The 21,712-nt window shown below is 52.6% G+C and overlaps 1 protein-coding gene across 1 annotated transcript; it reads left to right on the top strand.

Moving 5' to 3' along the window:
• The first annotated feature begins 15,277 nt into the window (after nt 1–15,277).
• Nucleotides 15,278–21,267, top strand: Krt5 (keratin 5). The gene is made up of 9 exons (XM_004649861.2): nt 15,278–15,885; nt 16,393–16,607; nt 17,844–17,904; nt 18,014–18,109; nt 18,243–18,407; nt 18,764–18,889; nt 19,149–19,369; nt 20,110–20,144; nt 20,590–21,267. Exons 1-9 carry the CDS (start codon nt 15,337–15,339, stop codon nt 20,904–20,906), a joined length of 1,785 nt encoding a protein of 594 aa, XP_004649918.2. The 5' UTR covers nt 15,278–15,336; the 3' UTR covers nt 20,907–21,267.
• Nucleotides 21,268–21,712: the final 445 nt, after the last annotated feature.

Below are 21,712 nucleotides of genomic sequence, written 5' to 3'. Positions count from 1 at the left end.
CTTGCTTTGAACTAAATCATTTTTGCTATTCCCAGTTCATCCCTTTTGTATTGGGAATGTTTACTGGGTGCCAATGTGTGTTGGAAATAGGTAATTTATTTAAAAAAATTTTTTTTTCTTGTTTTTTTGAAGTAGGGTCTCACTTTGGTCCAGGCTGACCTGGAATTAACTACATACTTTTAGGGTGGCCTTGAACTCACAGCGATCCTCCTACCTCTGCCTCCCGAGGGCTGGGATTAAAGGCTTGTGCCACCATACCTGGATTCATTTATTTAATTTTTTAACATTATAGGAGCTCACAGTTGAGTCTGCCTTACTTTTTCTTTTCCTTTTTTGCATGTATGTTATGTGTTGTGTGGTATGTATTGTATATAGACATGTATGTGCTTATTGCTGCCCTGTGAGCTTACCTGCAGTACTCCATGGGCTCATGTGAGGTGGCTGAATGGCAGCAGGTGCCCCCTCCATCATTACCTATCACAGAATCTCTTACTGACTCCAGATCTTGCCATTCATGAGCTCCAGCAAGTCTCCAGTCTCTGGGGGCTACAGACATACGTGGCCATCCCAGCCGCTCTGAAGATGCAAACTCAGGTGGTCTTGGGCCTCCTTGGACTCTCATGCTTTCATAGGCAGCTCACTTACCGACTGAGCCAACTTCCTTTTTTTTTAAATTTCTTTTGAGAGAGAGAATGAGAGAATGGGTGCACCAGGGTCTTCAGCTGCTGCAAATGAGCTCCAGATGTGTGTTCCACCTTATGTGCATGTGCAACCTTGCATGCTTTGTGCATCCAGCTTACATGGGACCTGGAGATTCAAACACGAGTTCCTTAACCTCTAAGCCATCGCTCCTGCCCCACAAAGCCATGTTTTTATCCCCTGCACTTACACTGTGTGTGTGTGTGTGTGTGTGCTTTGAGGTAGTGTCTCATTCTAGCCCAGGCTGACCTGGAAGTCCTCACTATGGGGTCTCAGGGTGGTCTCAAACTCACGGCAATTCTCCTACCTTTGCCTCCCGAGTGCTGGGATTAAAGGCATCCGTCATCATGCCCAGCAACCCTTACACTTCTTAGCAGTTAACTGTTAAAGACTATAGAGACGGGCTGGAGAGATGGCTCAGCGGTTAAGCGCTTGCCTGTGAAGCCTAAGGACCCAGGTTCGAGGCTTGATTCCCCAGGACCCACGTTAGCCAGATGCACAAGGGGGCGCACGCATCTGGAGTTTGTTTGCAGTGGCTAGAAGCCCTGGCGCGCCCATTCTCTCTCTCTCTCTCTTTCTCTGTCTGTTTCCCTCTGTTGCTCTCAAATAAGTAAATAAAAATATTTAAAAAAAAAAAAAAGACTATAGAGACTTTTGAAGTCGGCTTGGATGTATTTTGCATTATGAGATGGCCATGGACATGCGGGAAGAATTGGAAGGCTATGTTTTAACACTGTTATGTTTGTGTGTCATGGTAATAGAGGTGAACTTATGATGGCTTGCGTTGACTGTCAACTTGACAGGACCTAGAATCACCTGTGAGGGATTATGTAGATTAGGTTAGCTTCTGAGCATGACTGAGGAATTGTCTTGACTAGGTGAACTGAGATGAGAAGATCCGTCTTAACTCTGGAGCCCTGGACTGGATAAAGAGGAAAGGCTGGCTGAGCACTAGCTCATCACTCTCTACTTCTTGACTGCAGACGGTGTGACCAGCTGCCTCCAGCTCCTGCCAGCATGGACTGCGACCTTGAGCTATGAGCTGAAATAAATCCTTCCTTCTCGAACTGATCTGTGTCAGGTATTTTTGTCCCGCAGTGAGAAACATAACGGATACAGGGTTGCTGGATACCTGGCTCTCCACCGCTGTTCTTGGAAGAGGTCTGGTGGCTTCCTCTCTGCTTCTTGAACTCAAGCCCAGCAGGCCTGAAGAATGAGGCAGGACGTGGTCAGTGGGCTTCAGGCCACAGCTGCAGCTCCCTGCACGGGGCAAAGCCTCTGCTTCCCGGAAGTCTCTACTGCAGTGTCCCGGGGCGGGGGGCGGGGGGGCGGGGGGGGCGGGGGGTGGGCTCTGAGCCCCCTCCTCCACCTACTGAGCAGACCCAACTCTGGTAACTTACTCTTTGATTCCTTAGCGTTCCAGGCTTGAATGCCTCAGTGCCGAGGGAGTTCCAGATCCTTCCTGGGCTTGCAGCGTGCCCTCTTCTGTGCGGGCCCCTCTCACTGTCCTAGCCTACTAACACAACTCTGGCCTCAGCCAGGACGTGGGTGACCTAGAGCTGCCCACCGCTCTTCAAAGGGCCCTCAGGGGTCAGGGGCCTACGTAAGCCTAGGCATTGGCTGGTGCGGGAGTGGGGAGCGGGGTTTTCCTTGAGAAGAGGAATCTGGGGGTATAGTTACCTGAGCTGCTCAAAAAGGGGGTGGGTGGCATCTGCTGAGCTGGTCTGGTGGCCCTGCAAGACTCTTGCTCCCTGGGGAGATGGCCACTGAGAGAGCCAAAGCAGGGCCTTTCCTGCCTACATTCCCGGTGCCCGGGGGCGTGCCGGCCAAGATCTGGGCATCTGAACAGGGTGGTTGAAGAAATGGTCGATGCAAGCCCATTGGGGAGATGGAGTGGGAATGATGTGAGCAGCTGTTGCTTAGGAAGGTTCCTTCTGGTTCATGATGGCATTGCCTGCTTAAGCTCTCCTTACAACCTCTCCAGAACCCATCTTAAGTAATTTGGTGTCAGAGAGGACCCTGAGACACACTTAGGGTAACCAGTTATAAGTGGCAGCTGGCAGCTCACTCCCCTCCCCCATGGTACACTGCATGCTGGGAAGGCTGGCAGAAGACTTCCTGTTTCCATCTTGTGACTCCCATTTGACAACTAAATGTATAAACCAAGTCCTGGAACTCTTGGGACCCCAGAGAAGCTGAGGACTCTGTGTGGAACCAGCAATAAGGGACGGGTTGAGGCTGGATTCAGCACTGTGCCTGAGGCCGGAAGAAGCCAAGGCGGAGCAGGAGCCAAGGACCCCGAAAGGCTGACGCCTTGAGATGGAAGCTTTCCAGGAACTTTGAAGTCGGGTGAGAGTGGGTCTCATCTGGAAGTGAACACTACCTGTCACGGGGAGCTGGATTCCTCTCACCCACACCTGTGCTGAACCTCGAGCCGCCCGTTGTTTTGATGGGTCAGAAGCTGCCGTTGGCTGCGCTCACCTTCTCACCCTCTAAGCACTGTAATTCAGCTTTCTAAGTGCTCGTTTGCGGTTTGCAGACATTCGGTCGTATAATTACAGAAACTCACTAGCTGCCTCCCTGACTGTGGGGCAGGTACACCTGCCCGGCCCAGTTGAGGCTGGAAGATAGGGCCCCGTCACTGGCCCTGGCCTCACAGCCCATCCCTCTCCTAAAGTGCCACCACGGGGCCTCCTGGCTTGGTGGGAAAAGAAGCCTGAGAGTAAGGGGCAGAGCCTGCCTGGCCGCCCCTCCCCACCCCAGGCTGCAGCATAAACAGAGTCAGGAGGCAGAGGGAGGCTCATTCTTGCTCCTCAGGGCCTCTCCACTGGTGCCAGAGCCAAGCTGGGAAGACAATGGGAAAAAGCTTGGGGAGAGGTAGGTGGGGGTGGCCCAGCATTTCCTCAGCAGGGTGGCATACAAGATAGCCACCGTCCCTGGGTCACAGCCTGCTCTGCACGGCAGCATTCTGATGTACATTAGGAAATGGGTAACTCAACAGTCCTAATAAAACCATGATATGAGGTAAACAGGTCAACCATTTCTTTAAAATCTATTAAAAAGAGTGATCATACAGGTGGTTTGAGATTATAGGGCAACTCCTCATGGTGACCGCTGAATGACTAAAGCCTGGGAAAGACTTTAGGATCCATGTAAATGTTAGGAGGGACACAGGGACACTTGCTAGAGAGGCCAGTGATCCCAGAGCAGGTGTGGGTGGCTACAGGGCAGTGGACAGCTGCTAAGGGCTGAGAGGAGGATAGCCGAGGGAAGACCACGGTGCAGGTACGTGGACATTGAACCAGTTTTTTTTTTTTTAAATTTTTTTTTGTTCATTTTTTATTTATTTATTTGAGAGCGACAGACATAGAGAGAAAGACAGATAGAGGGAGAGAGAGAGAATGGGCGCGCCAGGGCCTCCAGCCTCTGCAAACGAACTCCAGACGCGTGCGCCCCCTTGTGCATCTGGCTAACGTGGGACCTGGGGAACCGAGCCTCGAACCGGGGTCCTTAGGCTTCACAGGCAAGCGCTTAACCGCTAAGCCATCTCTCCAGCCCTGAACCAGTTTTTTTTTTTTTTTCTTCCCGGGAGTCTGCACCCTCAGAGCTGGCAGATGACTCATGAGTATCTCCTAATATAGAAATGTGTGTAAAGAGCAGAGGGTCAGGCTGGATTCTCTTCTGCGTAGCCCCACAGAGCAGACCTGTGACGTGGCCGTGGGGCGCTGGAGGAGGCTAGGTTTTGCCCAAAATGAGGCACCCAGGCTGCTGCCCTGGGAGGGCAGGGAGCAGGTTCTTTGGGTGCCCTCAGCGAGTAGGCAGCACTCCCCAGCAAGGGCAAGTGCAAATAACCGTGCCTGGAGGTTGGCGGCCAGTGTCTCTCAGAGCTAGCTAGAGGTTTGCTGGCAGAGCTTACCAAGCTGGTGGAAAGCCGCTTCTGTGTCTGGGACCAGAATACACGTAAGCCGGCATGCAGACACTGTTTCCCTCAGACCTCAGGAGGGCTGGGGACAGACCCCACCTCAGATGTTTCAGGAATTTTGGCCATGGGAAGTCAGTGCAGACTGGGCTTGAGCCAACCAGAAGGAAAGGCACGCCCAGCCCTGCTCCCTGGCACAAGGCCAGGTTCAAGGCTTGGTTCCTGACCCAGGCAGCTAGTTGCCGGTACTCCAGGCCTTTGGAAGGTATGCCTGACTGATTCAGCTCGTGGGGCCCAGTGAGCTGAACCTGATTTGGTGTTAGACCATCCATGCTAGATTAGTGTCCTCAAGATTTCAACCACACTGAGCCTTTCGTTCCACTGGGCACTGTCGTGTGGTGGTGGCAGTCCTGTGACCCAGCTAGGCTTGTTTTCCCAGGGCCATGGAGAGGCTGCAGGCTTCGGAACCCCACCCCCTGCAAAGGTGCAGGGTGACATGGGGTGGAATGTCTGAGCAGCCCACTGCTGCTTCCAGATCGAAGAATGCCTTGAGCTTGTGTGCCAAGCTGAGGTCCCAGTGAGGTCAATCCATTAGTCAGGCCCCTCTTCTCTAGTGGGACTCCGCTAACGCACAAAAAGTTGCCTGTTTGTCCTCTGCCAATGAGAAGAGCACAGCACCTTTCAGGATGAGCCCTGGGGACTGTCTGTGCAAAAGGCAGGTCTGGCTTCCACACACCTCTCCCTGGGAGCAGGGCTTCTTGGGAATGTCTGTCTACCAGGCCAGTGTCCTCAGGGAGCTACGTACCAGTCATGGTATCATGAATAGACACATACTCGAGTCAAAGTCTCTTCCCTGTAAATGGATCTCTTGTCTTTTCTACCCTCATCACCAGGGTGAAAACCTGTAGAACAGGTGATCGGAGAAAACACCAAGTGGACAAAGGCAGCAATGGGTAAAGTCAATTTGCCAGGCGGGGGAAAAAGTCACCGAACTATAGAGAGACCAATCCCCAAAAACCCCTAGCAAAGGCAGGCTAGGTGGAGCACGGACCATCAGGTAGGCTGGGCCCACCACGGCAGACAAGAACCCGGGGAGGAGAGGCGTGGGCTAGCCGGCTGGCTCACTCCCGTCAGAGGATAGCAAAGCCCTGGGTTGTTCTTGAGCATCCAACCTTCCATCTGCTACTGAGCCGTGGAACAAGGAGCATGGAGGTTCTGAAGGGAAGTTCATTATGAGACAGGTGGACTTAGAGCTCACTGACACCATTGACTACCCCCTTCCCCTCAATGCTCAAAGACCTCAGGGAAGCAGAGGAGACCCAGTAGATGGTAAGGCTCCCTGTCCACCATGGCTCCCTAGAGGGAAGGGAATACAGGGACAAACCAGGGCTCTGAAGACAGTTTTCCTTGGCAGGTGGGCAGGTTTCTGGAGGGGAGCCTTGAAGAGCAGACTTCAAGTGGGTGGGGCTGAGAAGCAGAGGCAGGGAAGCAGCCTGCCTCCAAGAGACTCCTTCTTCACAAAGTCAGTTGGGAGAAAGGGCCTAGTGTGGCAGGATGAAGGCCCGACTCACGGGACTGAAAAGCCAAATCAGATCACGACATTATGTGCAGAGATGCTTCCCTGTTACTGCTGCAATAAGGTGCCACAGACTGGGTGGTAAAGCTGCACAATTTCACTAGGGCACAGAGCTAGCATGTTTGGAATCTAAAAACTGAAGTCGTCGGCAGGGCCACTGTACTGGAGGCTCCAGGGAAATTCGGCTTCCTGATCCTTCTCAACCTCGAGAGGGTGCATTCATGCCTTGGCCAGTGGTCTTCCCTCCCATCTTCAAAGCCAGAAATAGTGGGTCACATTCTCCCCACAGGACACCACTCCAAGCTTCTCTTCTGCTTCACTCTTTTCACACTTAAGGGCCCTTTGGATGACTTTGGTCCATCCAGAAAAGGCCAGCTTATTACAGACCTTAGTCTTGCTCACACCCTTCATCTCTCTTTGCCGTGAAGCCTAATACATTCAGAGGCTCCAGGGATTATGATGCATCCATGTTTGGGGCCATTATCCTTCCTATCAAAGGAGGAAGGGAGATAATGGGGAAGAGGGACCCAGAGGAATGGAGATTTGGGCATCAGATGAAGAGGGGCCACGGTATGCTTTGAGTAGAGCCAAGCCCCACTTCCTTAAGGACTGGGGGTAACCTCCATCCTCAGGGTCAGCGTGAGATCATTTTCCAGACGCAGAACAATAGAACCATATTATGTCTGAGCCCTTGCAGACCATAACATGCTATTGTTCTCTACTGAGGGCAGTGTGCCAACCTGCAGGAGGTCATGTCTGATGCCAGAGTGAGGGGGCCCAGCCCCTGGGGATGCCTAGGTCAGCCGGCAGCTGGAGATCGTCCTAAAGGACTGGATAAGTCATGCTACCTGCCTGTGAGACACCTGTGGCTGCTGGCGTTTCTCTAGCCTTATCCCTTCCAGGGTGGCCTGGAGGGTGAATAGGTGAGGAACAGAATGAGCCCTTACATGAGCAACTCTGAAACCGGTTGGTATTCCCAGGATGGCAGCTAAGGAGAGATGCAGGATGAGGTGGGGGTGGGGAGGCTATATGAATGAAGCTTCTGTTCACTCCTTGGCATGATCCCTTCCTGGGAAGCTATAGGGCAAGTGGAGAGCAGTAAGCCTCAGATTAGAGAACGGGGAAGCTCCATTTTCGGGGGGATAGTGCAGTATTAATGACTGATTTGCAGGATTTCTCCCTGGACTTGGGCTTAGAGGAAGTGGTCAGCTTAGGGAGAGGCGGTGGTATGGAAGATATGTCTTTGAGCTGGTTTTCACTGCAGCATGCCATTTTTTTTAAATTAATTAATTAATTTATTTGAGAGCGACAGACATAGAGAGAAAGACAGAGGGAGAGAGAGAGAATGGGCGCGCCAGGGCTTCCAGCCTCTGCAAACGAACTCCAGACGCGTGCGCCCCCTTGTGCATCTGGCTAACGTGGGATCTGGGGAACCAAGCCTCGAACCCGGGTCCTTAGGCTTCACAGGCAAGCGCTTAACTGCTACGCCATCTCTCCAGCCCCCAGCATGCCATTTTTGTTTAGGTGGCATAAGGTGGTTTTGGTGTTGAGCCCCTGATGGAGATAAGCTGGGGTGCTAGGATATTCAAGGCTCCCCCAGTTCACCAGCACTATGGCCTCTGAGGCTGTAGAGGCCAGAGCTAGATTCAAGTTTGAGTCTTGACACTTCATAGCTGGGGGATCTCAGAAGACGGGGACCATAGCCCAGCAGTGCTTAGCTCCTGTGAATAACCTGAGCCACCTAAGTCAAATGTGTTTAGTCTTAGCAGTGCCAGGCACATCGTCAGGACCCAAAGGCCATTCTCTTCAAGAGGGCTGCAGAAGCCGAGCCTTGCGGACACACCGGAATGAAGTGGAATTCATTACCAAGTGCCTCGTGCCCAGAGCTGGGGAACTGGCCAATATGCATAAGACCCTGGGGAGCTTAGCCCATCCCAAAGGATCCAAAATACCAAACACCCCTCAAGCTGGTTTATCCCACTTCAGAGCTTCCAGTTCAGGCCCCCACTTTTCCTGAGCAAAGGGCCTTAACTGGTGTCTTTGCCATACATGGCTGTGGGGTAGGGAGAGATGAGAAACAGAAGAAAAAGCTGAAGGTTGAACCAAGATACTGGGACACGTCTGAGGTGCTGGTGATGTGAGGCACAATGACAGCTTGGTGGCCTCAGGGGCCCTGTTTTTGCTGCCCTCATAGGTTGGAGGGCAGAGCCTCGGCTCAAGTCACCCTCCTCACGGCAGTGCTGTGATCGCGAGCCAATGACCTGATGAAGACAAGGGCTTTCAAAGCTACACCCGCCTGAGCCCATAGAGAGGTCGTCACTGTTGCAGTCAGGTTCGTATTGCTGGCAGAAATCGCCCAACTAAGTGCAGCTTCTGGGGGGGAAAAGTTTATTTTGGCTTACAGACTCAAAGGGAAGCTCCATGATGGCAGGAAAAACCATAGCATGGGCAGAGGGTGGACATCACCCCCTGGCCAACGTAAGGTGGACCACAGCAGCAGGAGAGTGTGCCAAACACTGGCAAGAGGGAGCTGGTTGTAACACCCATAAGCCCACCCCCAATAATACACTGCCTCCATGAGGCTTTAATTTCCAAATTGTCATCAGCTTGGGACATAACATTCAGAACCCCTAAGTTTATGGGGGACACCTGAATCAAACCACCATGCTTACCGACTACTTCCCTTGCTGGGAATGGGTTTAGACCTTCTGGGCTGGTGAGTGAATGGAGGCTGAAAGGCCCTAGAAACCCAGGGACTTGTGAGCGGGGACTCTTGAGAAGTATTCCGGAGGGCATGGATTTGACGGAGTACGGGCAGGAGGATTCCTGTGTGAGTTTGCGTCCTTTGGAGAAGAAAGGGGTGGTGGAGAAGCAGGGCAGGGGGGCCCCCATCACCCATCCTCTTTCAGTCCGTAAGCTGAGGTTTGGGGCAGGGTTTTCATCTCCCTGGACTCAGCCTCCTCTTTTTGGGATGAATCATTGCGACACTGGTTATTTTTCTTAAACCAAGTCAAGCAGGATGCTCTGACCCAGCCTTTGCATGGTCAGCCACACCAATGGTTGTATTAGTCATGGCCTTCCAGAGGAATAGAAACAATTGTGTGTGTGTGTGTGTGTGTGTGTGTGTGCGCAATTACGAGAGCATTGAGAATTTATTAGCGTGCCTTACATAACCAGAGGCTGGATAATCCCACAATGACCATCCACGGACTAGAGAGCCAGGGTGTCTAGTAGGTGCTCAGTCTGGGAAGCTGGAAGCTTCTCAATGCAGCCATTGTCTAAGGCTGAAGGCCTGTAAGTCCCCCGGAGAGTCTCTGCTCCAAGCCTTCAAAGGCCAAAGGATCTGCAGTGGGACACCCACGGGTGACAAGAGCAACAAGAAGCGCAGCCGCTCAAGGTCAAGAGTGTGTCTAGAGTCAACTGGCCCTCGTCCCACCCGCTCCGTCCCGGTCCCCAGCATGCCGGATGGCGCTGCTCACAGTCAGGGTGGCTCTTCCGCACTCAGTTTACTGACCTACATGCCGCTCTTCCCTGGCAACACCCTCACAGACGCACCGGGAGTGTGCTTTACTGATTTTCTGTGAGTTTCTCATCCAATTAAGTCGACCACAATGAATCATCACTCTGGTCAAGAGCTGTGGGTTACCAGCCAGGGTCTGTCGAGGAGATCCAGGGAGCAGGCTTGACCCTGTGCTCACATGGCACCTGGGAGGACCTGGGGAATGTTTCAGGGACATACAACCCCAGTCTAGCAGAGCCCGTTGAACAGCATCTTGCGATTTGCTTAAAACACGAGCATTGGCTCTCTCTGCCTCTTTCTCTCTCTGTCTGTCACTCTCAAATAAATAAATAAAAACAAATGAAAAATTTTTTTAAAAAGACTGGAGAGATGGCTTAGTGGTTAAGCACTTGCCTGTGAAGCCTGAGGACCCCGGTTCGAGGCTTGATTCCCCAGGACCACGTTAGCCAGATGCACAAGTTGGCACCCGTATCTGGAGTTCATTTGCGGTGGCTGGAGGCCCTGGTGTGCCTGTTCTCTCTCTCTCTCTGCCTTTGTCTCTCACTCTTAAATAAATAAATAAAAATAAAAATTAAAATTAAAAATGAAATTAAAATTAAAAAAACACAAGCATTGTATGAAGATATCATTCAGTGATTGGCATGTATCTCTGCCATTTTCTCTTTTCTTAGTTCCTTCGGGTTAGATTATTTTCACTAAACTTTGACCATGATAAATAGTTCAAGAAGACTTGGAGGAAGATCAATAGTGGGATGTGGAGACAGGACCTGAGTATGGAGGGCTGGCTGTGGACAGCAAGGCGTCCCTTAGCTTTGAAGACTGAACTGGCGTCCGTTCCCTGAGGCCAGTAGGAAAAAGGTACCTTTTCTAGCTGGTATCATTTCCAGCTGTCATCTGCTTCCCGTCCTTCACCATGGAAACATCACTCAGCCCAAGTGACTGGAGCTCATCCAAAGTCAAGGGAAAGGGTAGAAACAAGACTCTTGGCCCCGGTGCCTGATCTGTCAGGAGTCACAAGGAAACCCTGAGAGAAGGCAGCTCCAGGCTCTACTGTGTCCTCAGGCTCCTGGCATGGCTTCTGGGGATGGCGTAAAAGACGCAAGGAGAAAAGGAACATGGGCAGGAGCAGAAAGCAAAAAGGCTTCCCTCCATGCCTCTGACCCTGCAGGGACTCAGTCTGGAAAGGCCCTGTCCCCCCTCTGCGGAGGAAGGCTTGAAATCCCCAGACTCCAGGCCCTGCCCTTGCCCACATACGAAGCCAAGAGCAAACACGCAGAAGATGGTGAAAGCCCTTAGTGTTGTGTTCACATTTCGAGATGGACAGATGTGTTCAGGGCAGTGCCAGCTTGCAGCAATTCCTCCATGTTTGTCTAAAAAAGAAAACGAGACGCCCTCCTTCCATGAGAAATCAAAGCCCCAAAAGGATTTGCTGGGCAGATCCATCCTCTTTTTAGCAACTCTGACTAATAAAAGTATTTGTTGATTTCTAACCCATCGTTTCGCTCGAGCAAGGGGGATTTTCAAAGAGTTGGTATGCATGCCACTGGCAAAACACCCTTGAAGTGAGGGAAGAACATTCCCCGGGCCTGCAGGGGCCTGTTGGGGAGAAGCTGAGAGCTCTGTTCTGCTGCTTTTATCCTACAAGTGCCAATCGCCTGCTAAATCTGAGGGACAGGGCCAAGGCTGCTCCTCACAGCCCCCTGCACGTCACCCCACCCTTCCTGTTCGCCCCAGCTGCGTTAGCATGAGAACCACAGCCTGTGCAGCTCCCCTCCAAGGAATCCAGGCTCCCCCTTTTCTCGTGAGTCTGTGGACTGGGGAGAAACTGGGCAGTGAGAGGCTAGCAGCATGTCCAGAGGTTTAGAATATTTCCTGATATAGCCCAAAGCGAGGTCACCATCTGTGTGAAGCACTTGCACAAGAAAACTTAACTCCACGGGTTCAAGGCCCGCTTGTCACCGTGTCTCCCATCGTGTCTGTCGGGCTGCCTCCAGGGCTGCTTTCCTTTGGGACATTTGCCTTGCTACGCAGGCATCTCCTCAGACTTGGGGTTCTGAGAGTCTCTGAGAGCATGGCAGGGTTTTCAGCGTCACCTGGCAGCCTGGTGACACGGCCGCATGGTTGGGGTGCGCTCACCTTCTGAAGCCCCCCCCCCCCCCGCCTCCTCAATTCTGAGAATCCAGCTGAGCCCAAAGCCGAGTCCCAGAGTTGTAAGGAAGGGTAGGACATCCACAGCTTTAGGCATAGGCAGGAAAATTCTTCTCCCAATTCCTCCCTGAGGCTAGGTTTTATGAAGAGTTGTCTGGGGCTGGCTCACCGTTCCATCTGCCCTTCCCCACGCTGTGAATCTGGCACCAGGCTCCGGGACGGAGCTGCCAACCACAACCCAATGAATAGTGTGACTCATGCCTCAGCTATCGCTCCCGCTTTCTGTGTGGAGGAGATGGAAAGGCTACAAAGATGAGGACACCATTGCTGTCTTTCTCTGTGGAAGGGAGTCTTGGGGGCCAGTCAGGACATGGGGGATACCAGAAGGCTCCAGGATGTTGTCAGGGCTGGCATGGAGGGGAGAGGGGTGAAGTAAAGTCCAAAGGGTGAGGAGGTATGATCTCTGTATTCAGAGGGTGCCCAGTCTAAAGGGCACAAAAGACTTACCTTGTGCATGTAGACCCAAGAAAAGTCGATGAGCAGGACTCTGGGAATCCACACAGGGCTGGGCAAGACTTTCTTAGAGATCTGGAGAAGAAGCAGAGGGAGGTCACACTGGCCTGTCAGTTCAATTCAGAAAAACTTTGCAGAGCCTCTAGTAAGGGTGATGAAAGACCCCTGCTCTTGAGGTCTGTATCCTTGGGGCAAGTTTAGAGGTTGTGTGCAAAGCCCAGCTTTATTTATTATCTTCTAGCAAGTATATCTTCTCTCAAAGCTATACAGGTTGGGGTAAAGGCTATATGAGGAGAGGCTCTCGGGAAGGTGTGATAGGTCTGCCTGCTTCTCAACCATAAGCTGATAGTACTCCCCACCTGCTGTCTTAGAGGCGTTGCCAGCTCTCAAAGCCACGAGACGAGGCCCCATGGTCTATGTTTTCCATAGTCCTTCGCAGTGGAGTTCAGAGGAGCCACCTTACTGCCCACTCCCTCTGGCAGGGAGGCAGGCAGACAGCTGCTAGCGACCCCCCCCCCCCCAGCCCCTCACTCATTCTGCTGAGGAGGAAAACAGAGCCCAGAGAAGCTAAGTGGCATGTCTGACCATGTCTTACTGACTCCCTGTGGGAGTGCCCCTCAGAAGAGCTTAGACTCTCTGTCCACAGAAATTCCAGGTGGCGGGGGGCCTCCCCCTCGGCTTGTTGCCTGGCTCTCCAGAGGACTGCTCCATTATGTACACCTGCATAGGCCTGGTGTGGCAAGAGGGGCCACCTCGCTGTTGAGGAAGTCTCCCATGGAGCTGGGGCAGAACAACGCTGGATCTCTCCAGGGAGGCACCCAACACACCCTGCACAGTGACTTGCCACCCACAAGGTCTCTGGTCCCTGGATCTGAGCTTGGCACACTGAAGGGATTCACAGACCACAGACCGGACAGAATGCATTCCTCCTGCCAAGCCCTCATTCACAGCACAGCTGGAGGCGGGAGGAGGGTGAAAGGAGCAAAAGAATATTCCAGTCTCTCTGGAGTTTCCTTCAGGGCAGTAGAGACAGTACCTAGCACACGCACACGTGTGTGTGTGTGTGTGTGTGTGTGTGTGTGTCCATACCCTGAGTTTTCCAGAGAGGAGGGAGTGAGACTCCTGTTAGGAGCCCCCAGGCACTTGCCTGAAGCTTAGAACTGTTCTGTCGGGCTAATGGCCCCCAGGGTGCCTCAGGACACTCACACCTGGTCTTGAAAGCGCCACAGAGAGCAATACTGCTGAGCAATTTATCTCTGAGGGTCTCACAAACCCCTCAGGTAGGGAGGCACTCAGACCTGTTGCCCAAGACCTGCCAGGCCAGCTCTGGCCCTTGGGTATTAAGGGATTATCTATGAGCAGCCTTCTCAGCCCAGCCTTTGCTGAGCAATCACCATCTTGGCGGATCCTTAGCAGCTGGGCATCACTTCCCACAGCCTTGGCTTCCTTGTGGCAACCACAGGACGGATTCCCGCGCCTGGCCTGTGTCCTGATTCCTGTGCTCTTGAGAACATGTCCCCTCATCTGTTCCCACAGCACACCTCCTACTCCAAGCAAATAGTCCTGCTCCTCTCTGGGCTGAGGCAGAAAGGTGACCCACTCAAATCTGCAGCTGGAAAGCGAGGTGTGGCTTAGGATAGACACTTGCTGGCATGTAACCTGAAGCCCCTTTCTTTCATGTGGTGCCAGAGGAGATGCCAGCAAGCATAACAGGAGAACCTCTGGGAGCTCTCCTCAGAGTAACCAGCAGACTGTTGTTATGCCAGCTACCTGGTCCCCCCGAATCTGCTCTGCCTAGTTTCTGGCAGTCAATCGGCAGACTGAAAACTCGCTTTTCCATGCCCTCGGCCCTAAAGGAGGCTTTGGGCTAGAGCTTAGAGGAAGCGTAGCAATTCCCGCTGCTTGGAACAGGGTGGTTCGCCGTTATAACAGGCCGGCCGATTCTCAACATGTTCCTGATGAGATTAGAAGCTCCTGCAGGTATGTGTTTGTGGCTGCCTGTATCGACAGATACGATGACTCATTTCTTCCCCGGTGGAATAACTGAGAGCTTGCTGGAACGCCCCTCCAGGGCTGAGCAGCCCCCCCGAAGAGAGACGTGACTGCCCGTCCAGTGTCAGGACGTTTTGTGGGGAATAGTATGGCGTTGCGTGTTTGCCAAGCCCACACAGACCCAAGGGCTGGGGACAAGGCCAAAGGCGTGCAGAAGCGGAGTTAGGGAGAGCCGTGGAGGCAAGGTCCCGGCCAAAATGCAGAGTGTGAACAGCCTGAGCGAGGGCTGCCCCCCATTCTCAGTTTGTAGAGCTTGGGGCTTAGGGGGACGCTTCTGGTCTGAATCCTATAGGAGGAGAATCCTGGTGGGGTCTGGGATGACTGGGCCTCCCCTAAGGAAGAAACTGCATGGAAGACAACCAGACTCCATTTCTCCCTCTGAACTGCTTTGCCAAGAGCCCAGGTCCTGGCGGCACCACCTTGCCCCACATCTAGTCCACTGTGAAGAGAACAGATTACTATCAGGCGGGGGGCCCGAATCCCTAGGTCAGCAGCCACGGGCAGACGCCCCTTCATGTCCTGTCATTCCCAGGACCCATGGCGGTGAAGAGGGAGACCCCTGGCAGTGCCACTGACGTGCTGCCAGGATGCCAGTGCTGCAAGGCAGGGTTATTTCTTACTGAGCAGAGCCTGCCAGGGGGAGCGGCTTGCACCCCACACGGCCACCCCACCACCGTGCAGGTGTGACGAGTGAGCTCACAGCTGCCCCCCAGGCATGCCCAGCCCACTAATCATTCACAGCTCGACAGCTTCTCTGGCCCAGCCCAGTTGTGAGGGGATAAAAAGGGGGGCCCCGCAGCTCCGGGATAACAGAGCCACCTGCAGCGTCCTGCTCAGTCCCGTTCTCTGCAGCACCTCCCAGCCGGCCAGCGCCCAGTGCTCTCACTGCCCCAGGCCCGAGCCCTCGCCATGTCTCGCCAGTCCAGCGTGTCGTTCCGGAGTGGGGGCAGCCGCTCCTTCAGCGCCGCCTCTGCCATCACCCCGTCCGTCTCCCGCACCAGCTTCAGCTCGGTGTCCCGCTGCGGGGGTGGCGGCGGCGGCGGTGGTGGCCGGGTCAGCCTTGGGGGTGCTTACGGAGCTGGCGGCTATGGCAGCCGGAGTCTCTACAACTTGGGGGGCTCCAAGAGGATATCCTTCAGCTCCAGCGGGGGCAGCTTCAGGAACCGACTGGGTGCCGGAGCTGGAGGCGGCTTTGGAGCGGGAGCCGGCAGCGGGTTCGGTTTTGGCGGTGGAGCTGGTGCTGGCTTTGGGTTCGGTGGTGGAGCTGGCTTTGGTGGTGGCTATGGGGGCGCTGGCTTCCCAGTGTGCCCCCCTGGAGGCATCCAAGAGGTCACCATCAACCAGAACCTCCTCACTCCCCTGAACCTGCAAATCGACCCCACCATCCAGAGGGTGAGGACCGAGGAGCGTGAGCAGATCAAGACCCTCAACAACAAGTTCGCCTCCTTCATCGACAAGGTGGGCCGTGGTCCTTTCTTCACTTCCTTGGGGGTGCATGAAATACACCAAACACAGAGGCTGGAGGGGACATGTTGACAGGGTTCTGCAAATGCCTCCACAGTTGGCTGCTGTTCCCAGTTCTTCCTGTGTCCTGGCTCTGGGTCTTCTTCAGTCAGGGAAGGCAGGGTCTCATTCCCTCTTTACAGAGGCTTCTGCACAGGGCGCCTGATTACAGGGAATGGAGCTGAGCTCAGTGTCGGGTGTAACGGAGGGCTGCACAGGAAGAAGAGCAGTCTGATATCTTGGCCCGCCCCTCCCATGCTGGCTGTGCCTGGCATGAGGATCCTACCTTCCTCAGAGGGGTGAGGGTGGGGGCTTTACTCTGGATCTTTCCTCCAAGACTCTGAAGGACACCACACCAGGATAGGTGTAAGATGAGTTCAGTGGGAGGCACACCAGTGAATGGTTCATAGACACCTGAAAGCCAAACTTCTTCTCTCACTCTGCCCACCCTCCCTCCTCCAGGTGCGCTTCCTGGAGCAGCAGAACAAGGTCCTGGACACCAAGTGGACCCTGCTGCAGGAGCAGGGCACCAAGACCATCAGGCAGAACCTGGACCCTCTGTTTGAGCAGTACATCAACAACCTCCGCAGGCAGCTGGATGGGGTCCTTGGGGAGAGAGGCCGCCTGGATTCGGAGCTGAGGAACATGCAGGACCTTGTGGAGGACTTCAAGAACAAGTGAGTTGAAGATGGTGGAGTTAGGGGCATTGATGTCTTCTTTGTACCTGAAAAACTTCATAACCCAAACTTCTGATGCCTTCCCATGGGCTAGAAGCATGCGCCTTCTGTGGACATCAACAATACTTAGAGAAAAACAAACAGAATAGGACCCTAGAAAGTTCTGGCCCTTGGGCTGGAGACAGGGCTTAGCTGTTAAGGTGCTTGCCTGGGAAGCCTAAGGACCCAGGTTTGATTCCTCAGTACCTGCGTAAGCCAGATGCACGAGGGGGTGCATGCATCTGGAATTCGTTTACAGTGGCTAGAGGCCATGGTGTGCCTATTCTCATTCTCTCTGTGTGTCTCTCTTCTCTTCTCTCTATTTCTCTTGGCTTGCAAATAAATATATTTTTAAAAAGTTAATTAAAAAAAGAAAGTTCTGGCCTAGGCTCAGCCTCTCTCTAAGGCATTTTGCCAAAAGCTAGCGCAGCAGTATGTATGTACCCTTAGCACCACCTGCTGAACTCTGTAGTCCTGGAACCCTTGTGCTCCCAATGCATTCAAACACACAACATGATCTTTCTGTTTTGTTTTTGTGGCAGGGTCTCACTCTAGCCCAGGCTGACCTGGAAGTCACTGTGTAGTCTCAGGTCGGCCTGACATTCACAGTGATCCTCCTACCTCTGTCTCCTGAGTGCTAGGGTTAAAGGCATGTGCTACAATGCCCAGCCTACAGCATGAATTTTTTGTGGCTCCTGCTCAAAGTGAGAACTGATGACAGAACCCACTTTGGTGTCTCTAAGAATACCTTTAGTCATATGAATCAGCTATCAGATACTTGAGAAGATACCAAACTACAAATGTTTGATTTCCTTTCCTTCCTCTTTCCCCTCCTCCTCCCTCCCTTCCCCCCCCTTTTTTTTTTCTTTTTTTCCTGGCAATGTTGGGGATTGAAATCTGGGCCTGATGCATGCTAGGCAAGTGCACTACCACTGTGCGCTATAGGAATGTTGCTGGAACAACTGAATTGCAGTGATAATAGAATGTGCATGTGGAAGATAGTTTCAGGGAAAGAAATGCTCAAAGGGATAAGGACTTGCAGAGGGTTTTCACTAGCACAGCCCCTTCCTCTCTACCTATGAGATGTGAGCAGCCTCTTCCCAGTGTGAAAGCAGGTTCATAGAGGCTTTGTGCAACAGAGCTCCCTCACCAGTCCCTTGTCCTCCGATGAACACTTCCTGTTCCTTTGACCACCAGGTATGAAGATGAAATCAATAAGCGAACCACTGCAGAAAATGAGTTTGTGATGCTCAAGAAGGTGTGTGTGGTGGAGGGATCCCGGAGCCCGGGGCTCTGTTTTCCTGAGGGTGGGGCCATGTCAGTCAAGTGAACAGTATTTAATGCCAACCACCCTTTTATTTTCCCAGGATGTGGACGCTGCCTACATGAACAAGGTGGAGTTAGAGGCCAAGGTCGATGCACTTATGGATGAGATCAACTTCATGAAGATGTTCTTTGATGCGGTGAGAAACTTACCTAAATGTTCTCTGTGGGTATTTTATGTACCCCCCCCCACTTAAGTTGACACAATGATTGGGAGATTTGAATGAAAGTGAGATCACAGAATCAGATGACTGATTTCCACTCTCTCTACAGGAGCTGTCTCAGATGCAGACACATGTCTCAGACACGTCCGTAGTGCTGTCCATGGACAACAACCGCAGCCTGGACCTGGACAGCATCATCGCTGAGGTCAAGGCGCAGTATGAGGATATTGCCAACCGCAGCAGGACGGAAGCTGAGACCTGGTACCAGACCAAGGTGGGTGCTTCATGATTATCTCTTGAGTATGAAGACAGCCAGCTGTCTAAGAATGTCTAAGATGCCAGGCCTTGACAATGCTAAGGATGAGTCTTTGAGACCTACTGAGGCCAATTGGGAGGAGTTTCAGTAACATCCAGGTATACATTTGTTGTAGAAACCCAGGAACGTTGGGAAAATAAATACAATGAAAAAGAAGTTATCCACAAATAGCTACACCTGGGAAAAGCCCAAATCATCCCAGACCCCAGATAACCGTCACTTGCCACTTCTTGGTAGCTCCTGCCCGTGAACTTGGCAGAAGAATATTCCACCTTTATGTAACCAGTCTCTTTCCTCTTTTCTGGGGTCATCAGTATGAGGAGCTGCAGCAGACAGCTGGCCGGCATGGGGACGACCTCCGCAACACCAAGCATGAGATCTCGGAGATGAACCGCATGATCCAGAGACTGAGGTCCGAGATCGACAACGTCAAGAAGCAGGTAGGCTGAGGCAGGAGGAGGACAGGAAGCCGCCTTGCTTCTGGCCAGGAGAACTTCGCTTTACATCACACACACACACACACACACACAACTTGGAATAAGTATGTCCCCTCACTCATGATGGCCAGGACAGAGGACACGTGGGTTCTTTCTGGGACTCCAAGAGTTTTGTTTGCCTGACCTTGGATCTCAGAAAAATAACAAGCTCAGCTCAGTTCAGCTACCAGTGTTCCCCTTGCTTCCTCCTCTCCCTCTGTAGTGCGCTAACCTCCAGAATGCCATCGCCGACGCCGAGCAGCGTGGGGAGCTGGCCCTCAAGGACGCCAGGAACAAGCTGGCTGAGCTGGAGGAGGCCCTGCAGAAGGCCAAGCAGGACATGGCCCGGCTGCTGAGGGAGTACCAGGAGCTCATGAACACCAAGCTGTCCCTGGATGTGGAGATCGCCACCTACCGCAAGCTGCTGGAGGGCGAGGAGTGCAGGTGGGCTGACGTCATGGGCCTGGGGTAGCCTTTCCTTCGACAAGAGGGGAATCTCCCAGTATGCCCACATGGATGGGTACAAGACACACATATACATGACAATTGGCTGGTGCGTGATGACCACACACCTCTGCCTGCTTTCTATCTGCCACATGGGCATACTGCCTCATTTTTCTGGCTCTCTCTCCACACCATAGTCTTGTGTGCTGCCTCTCCTACAGACAACTCAGCGATGTGCCCTAAAATTCATCCCTTTTCTCCTCTTGCTTGTGATCTTATCTAGACCTCAGTGTCCATATTCACTCTCCTTCCCATTCTTCAAATTCCTCCTCTTTCAGGAAGTCTTCCATGATTACTCCAGCTGGGTTAGCCTCCACTGCCTTCCGGTTCTCAAGCCATGGTGTTTTTTTCTTCTTCTTACAATGGCCATTGCCAACTCAGCCATTTCTATCTGGGCTGAGTTTTTCCACAGAACGTAGTCTCCTACAAGGAAAACCTGCTTTATACATAGTCATATTTCCCTTTACTGCTTACTCATGCTTTCCGTGAAATGGGTGGAGGAGAGCATGAATTATGATCTTCCTTTGACAACCTTCATCCAGGTCAACTCCTCTTATGGGGCAATCTCTCCAGGGAGCACTCTTTTCTCTAGCTGTAGTGGATTGGGGTGACATGCAGAGCCATGCTGTTGGGTGGGGAGCAGCACAGGTCTTAACTCTCATCCGGCTCTTCTCTTTCAGACTGAGCGGAGAAGGAGTTGGACCAGTCAATATCTGTAAGTAACTTTGAGCAGACATTCATAATAATGATTTTAATGCCAACCCAGAATCCAGTTGCTTCTAGACACTGTTTTCCTTCCCAATAAATGATTATCTAACACACTTAATGACAAGTAAGAGGTGAAGTGAGAACACAGACAGGGAGGGACATGATGCAGTATAGCTTGTGTCTTGTTTTTTAGAGGGTAGGTGTACATTACATATATGTTGCACCTTGTCCTCAGTCTTGCCTCTACCCTAGTACGAGGCCTCGTGACTTGTCTCTTATGTTCACCAGCTCTCTGTCATGGACATTTAACCGTGTCCTTAACAGTTTAGTCCTTCTGGCTTCTTCTGCTACTATGTACACACGCGTATGTTATATGTCAGGTAGGGCCAAGTGTGTTGCCACACGGGATCAATATGACAGACGTGTCTCACCTACTCCTCTTCTCCCCACAGCTGTCGTCACGAACAGTGTCTCCTCGGGCTACGGCGGCGGCAGTGGCTTTGGAGGTGGCAGCGGCTTTGGCGGTGGCCTTGGTGGAGGCCTTGGTGGAGGCCTTGGCAGTGGTCTTGGCGGAGGTGGTGGCGGGAGCTACTACTCCAGCAGCAGTGGGGGCATCGGTCTGGGTGGTGGGCTTGGTGTGGGGGGCTCTGGCTTCAGTGCAAGCAGTGGCCGAGGGATGGGCATGGGCTTTGGCAGTGGTGGGGGCAGCAGCTCCAGCGTCAAATTTGTCTCCACCACCTCTTCTTCCCGGAGGAGCTTCAAGAGCTAAGAAGAGCCTGCTGCAAGCCCCTGCCCTCCATAGCAGCCCCCTGGCCTCTGGGGACTGTCTCACCTAGGCACTAACCCATGCCAAGCTTCCTCTTTTCTGGAGAGTAGTCTAGACCAGCCCCACTGCAGAACCACACATCCTTTGGGTCCTGGGAGCACCTGAATCCTAATCTCTGACCTACATTCTGCTGCAAATCAGTCTTTAGGTCCCTACGGGGTGGTCTTTGATGACATAAGCATCCAAAATTTTCCAGAATGTAAGCCATCAGAACAGCATGCCCACCCTAGCCCCCACCCCAATTTTGTCCTGGTTTGGACGATCTCCAGACTGTGTTCAATAAAAATGCTTTTATAATATAAAACATGGTGTAGAATTAGTTTTTTTTGGGGGGGGTCTACAGCTGTCCTAGAGACCTGATGAGGGTGGGTCTACGCAGGTGTTACTGGTCTCTTTGATAATTCTTAGAAAGGACCTCGGAGAGAGAAGCTTAGAAGGAAGTGCACCATGGATGGCTCCAAAGGGCGCCAGAGGGGCTATAAGGCTCCATAGCAAGGGAGTCTCTGGGGGACATGGAGGGCAGTGTCCACCGCAGTGCACCTGGGACAGATTTTAGAGCCGTTTGCTGCAGCAGGAACCCATTCAAGGCAGCCTGATTTGGAAGAAATAGCAGAAAATGACTTAAGTGAGATAAGCGTAAGTAACATCGGTAAATGAAGTCTATGTTGCTTCACAGCTGCAAGAGGCCTGAAAGATGTCGGGCCTTGTATATAGCATTCTGGGTCTTGAAAGGGTCAGGGGTGTTTCTT

The sequence above is a fragment of the Jaculus jaculus genome, chromosome 6 (assembly GCF_020740685.1).
Source record: "Jaculus jaculus isolate mJacJac1 chromosome 6, mJacJac1.mat.Y.cur, whole genome shotgun sequence".
Lineage (NCBI taxonomy): Eukaryota > Metazoa > Chordata > Mammalia > Rodentia > Dipodidae > Jaculus > Jaculus jaculus.
The sequence above is the reverse complement of the archived record's forward strand: the minus strand, read 5'-3'. Positions and strand labels throughout refer to the sequence as shown.